Genomic DNA, 4,370 nt, shown 5'->3' with positions numbered 1-4,370 from the left:
AGCCAACGTCGACCACGCAACAAACACCTCCTATCATCACCTGCCAAGCCTCTCAGTCGTTGGCGCCACACCTTTACAATGCTGTGCCTTCAAGCTTCTCTTCGCATTCCTTTGCCATGCCTCAGTAAGCCTTATCTTCTACTCGGCGGGGCCACACCCTCATCTGTACCTCGCCTCAGCACCCGCCGGGGCTTCACACTCAGCTTCACCAGCTTCACCAGGAGAAAAAAAACGGCCACCTCGACTACAGTTGCTCTGTTCTACTTGCGTCTGCACACGCTCGATTGCTCCTCCTGTTAGGTGGCTCTCCCAGAAAAGACCAGGGCGCTCCCTGCTGCACCTCTTTACACTTCTTCCAGCTCTCTCCTGTGCTTCTCACTACCCACGCTCCTTAAGCCCCTCAAAACAACAAGGCAACTTTTTCTTCTCTCCAGCTGCGCCGACTCATACTCGCCAGCTCTTCACTTCACGTGCATCGCCAACTTCCAGAGAGAACCCTCGCTGGCGGCTCCAAAAAAACTCCACGTGGTCTGCTCATTTGTGACCACGTCTATATTATTTTTATTTCTTTTGCTCCTCTTCTATGGATGGCCACCCTTCCTTCCATTTCACACCAATCTAAAGGCTACATTGGCCCATTAATCATTAATTGCTCCCATACTTTCATACCTCTTCAAACACGACCTTCCGAGTGCTCACTCATCCTTGGACGTGTACACAATTCAGACGACCGAGGAGCTGATTTGACCTCCAGTAATCCACGTCCGGATAGGCTTGTACATGCATCACATCGAAACCATCTACTCTGTACATCTGGCAATGCTCTCAAAAGCAAAACTTCACACATGCCATGCACACGTATGTACACATTATCAGCCTCTATTTTTGTCCACACACCGGCATGGCTTGATGCCTAGCTCACGTATGCGAAGATCGTCGAATATGTTCTCTAGGTCCTCACTTTCGAAACCGGAGTCTTCCTCTAGCTGCCATTGATTGCCACATAAGGAGTTAAAGCATGCATGTGACATCCTGCTTTTGTTTGAAAAAATCAACCAATACAAAATGAATATTTAAAGAGATAAACATTATAACTATGATTCTAACGTATGCAAAGTGATTTCTTTGGCCAAAATAATATCTTAAGAGCTAAGCGAATTCTTTGGCCAAAATAGCTTAAATTTATTACCCAGGGCAGGACACCAACATATGTACAATCCTTTGTCCTTTACTTCTAATACTTTAGAATGCACTTCACAGTAATTTTATTTCTTATCAATACCTTGGAATGGACAAATAAGGTTTGGAACCCACAACATGAATCGTGTGGAGAGCGAGAGAGGAAACTAGGAGAGAGAGAGAGAGAGAGAGAGAGAGAGAGAGAGAGAGAGAGAGAGAGAGAGTCTTTTCTATGCACAAACTCATTCATTCGAGATAAACCCTGAGACCAAACTTATTTCGGTAAAATGGTTTTAAAGGTAGTTGCTTTTACCTACTTCAAGCCATCGTGACTAGACTGGAGGTGAGATTTGAACACAGAACGTGTCGAATCCCACTTCCAAGGATAGACGTCCGAATAAATTGATGTTGCGTCCCACACTGCACAGCCCCCAAACGCACCTACATAAATGGCTAGGTACGCTGTTGCGCCGTCGTCGTGCTTCCTCTGCAGAAGATCATCATATTTTTATAATCTTAACATCCGTAAAACTGAAGATTTAACTATAGATTTGATCGCTTCTAAGTTCTCAATGTTCATCTTACAGGTCGGCAGTTCACAGACACACACACTGATGTGTGTGTCTATACCGTGTGCACACACATATACTCGTCATGCTCGCCACACACCTACATGTGCAAGTCCATAGACACCACGTATGCACATACATAGACACCACGTATGCACATACATGCTCGCCACCTGCATATGACACCACGTATGCACATACGTATACGTGTATTTGTATATATGTGTTATAATACATACGGATCTACAAATGCATGTATGTAAATGTTCGTATCTTTACAGATGTGTATTTGTGTATATGTGTTATAATACATACGGATCTACAAATGCATGTATGTAAATGTTCGTATCTTTACAGATGTGCGTACATGTATATGCATGTATGTGTCCGTGTATGAATGTATGCATGTATGTGAGTCTTGCAAAAAGAATACCTTGCAGTGTATGCAGTGAAAGTGGCTGGTGGAGTAAGTGGCATCAACAACCTCGATGTTGTATAGATAAAGGGCCTCCATGATCGCGGACCACATGCCCTTCATCTTGGGCAGGGTAAGGGCGATCCAAGCATCCACTCCACTGAAAAGGGACACCGATAATTGTGCCGACAACTTGTCTAGCTCATTTTGCGGCCAATACGGACTCGATCTTTCTCCATTGCCCATTCTTAAATGCATCAATACAGTTCTTTGCCTCTATAATTCGATTGTTAACGTGTAGAATCTCCTGTTCATGTTGCAAAATCTCAATTAGAATTCCATGGTCAACCACACAAAAATGTGATGAAGAGAGTTCTCTACAAGAGAGGTCAAGCGCATGCACTCGCATACCAAGAAGGCGCAAAAGGAACTATTATGCTTGGAAGAGAGCTCGCAAACTTCAAACATTCAAGGAGGGTGGAAAGAATGTGACTTTTCTCACATTTGATGGTACATATGGCAACATGGATAAAGTATTCAACTTTATCCAACAATTTGATGCGGCTTTTGGTGGGGAGAACTTCACCAAATAGTCCAAGCTACATCATGTGGCCATGTACATGCAAAGGTCTGCTCGTGGGCGAGTCTTCGAGCTCTAAGCTTGCAGCCCAAAACTTGGCGAGAATGTAGGAATGCTATTATGAAGAAGCAATTCCTAAGCGACCAAGCTAAAGATGATGTGCTAACATCATGGCATGCTCTTAGGCTCAAAAAAGGAGAGACTATGTAGCACTATATAGACAAGTTTTGGGATTTGCATCTCAAAGCTATTGTCTTTAAGAAGAAAAAAGGAGAGACTATGTAGCACTATATAGACAAGTTTTGGGATTTGCATCTCAAAGCTATTGTCTTTAAGAAGAAAAATTTCTCAAAGCAAAAGTAGCAGTTTTTGGTTGGGCTCCATGAGAATGTGCGTGGATATGTTCATGCACAAAAGCCAGCAACTATCTCCAAAGTCATCCATCACTCATTGATGGGTAGCAAGATTTTCCCTTTCAACAAGATGACTATTAAGTTATATGAGAAAGGTGAAAAGACCTTCCACAATGAGCAACCTCCTCAAGACTTTAAAGGTTATATAAAGAAGAAGAAGGAGGGGCAGAACAAGCTCTCACCCGAGGAGCTTGAAAGGTATAAGAAGGAGAACCGATGCTTCAAGTGTGGGGAACAAGGGCACTCTTACTGTGCTTGTCCCACAAAAGTTATCAAGAATAAATAGGTCCTCCTCAAGCTTCACAATGGAGTTAGCCCAAAAGCTGGGCATCAAGACTGAAGAAATAGGACCTGCACCCGATGCTGACGGAGCCTTTAAAGGGCCAGAAGTCCCTGTCATGCCAATGATTGGGAAGCTTAAGATCAAGATGAGTTTTATATATATCCCCTTTGTTGCATGAGGATGTCACTTTGGGGGCACCATGGCTCCATTGCATGGCCATCCAACTCACTTATCCTAATAGGGATATCACTTTTCATCATAAGGGTAAAGCTATTAGTATTAGAACTGAGAAGAAGGGAAGCACCGCACCTTTTGTATCTAGTGATGTTATACATAAAAGTCAATAAAGTCTTCTCTTTTTGTGTACATGATTTTTGTCAAAGACTCTCATGACACACTCTCAAGAAGCTAATACTAATATGAGCTCTAATGAGGAAATGCACTATATGTCTTTCCTTCAAGCATATAGTGATTGTTTTTCAAACTCTATCCCTAGTGAGTTACCTCCTTTAAGAGGAGAGTATGACCATAGGATTGAATTAGTACTAGGAAGTACATCTCCTAATAAGCCTCCATATCGTGTTTCTCATGCTGCTCAACAAGGAGAGATACTCTCTCAAGTAAATGAGTTTCTTGAGAAGAGGACATTTTTGATAAGCTATAAGGTTCATCTTACTTTATAGGATAGACCTTAAGAGTGGCTATCATCAAATGAGGATGGTACTTCATGACATCCACAAGACTGCTTTTCGTACGCAGTTTGGTTTGTAAGAGTATGTGGTGATGCCCTTTGGTCTCACTAATGCTCCAGCAACCTTTAATAGGTTAATGGAAAGATTATTTAGGAAACATAGGGCATACACTAGAGTGTTTTTCCATGATGGAAGAACACAAAGAGCACTTAAAGGCAATTTTTGAAGAATTGCATGCT

The 4,370-nt window shown here is 42.5% G+C and overlaps 1 protein-coding gene across 1 annotated transcript; it reads right to left on the bottom strand.

Annotated features, from left to right (window-relative positions):
• Positions 1–872: 872 nt before the first annotated feature.
• Positions 873–2,409, bottom strand: LOC147617448 (uncharacterized). Its single transcript, XM_086775389.1, has 2 exons — positions 2,182–2,409; positions 873–986 (listed from the first exon to the last, which is right to left on the bottom strand). Exons 1-2 carry the CDS (start codon positions 2,407–2,409, stop codon positions 873–875), a joined length of 342 nt encoding a protein of 113 aa, XP_086631515.1.
• Positions 2,410–4,370: the final 1,961 nt, after the last annotated feature.

The sequence above is a fragment of the Cibotium barometz genome, chromosome 36 (assembly GCF_041138505.1).
Source record: "Cibotium barometz isolate CiBa-2024 chromosome 36, ASM4113850v1, whole genome shotgun sequence".
In the NCBI taxonomy this organism is placed as follows: domain Eukaryota; kingdom Viridiplantae; phylum Streptophyta; class Polypodiopsida; order Cyatheales; family Cibotiaceae; genus Cibotium; species Cibotium barometz.
The sequence above is the reverse complement of the archived record's forward strand: the minus strand, read 5'-3'. Positions and strand labels throughout refer to the sequence as shown.

Excerpts from the sequence above, each read along its gene's own strand:
- LOC147617448 (XM_086775389.1), bottom strand. The coding sequence starts at position 2,409 with ATGGGCAATGGAGAAAGATCGAGTCCGTATTGGCCGCAAAATGAGCTA. Across the intron at positions 987-2,181 it reads TTCACTGCATACACTGCAAG|CTAGAGGAAGACTCCGGTTT; the intron begins GTATTCTTTTTG and ends AATCAATGGCAG.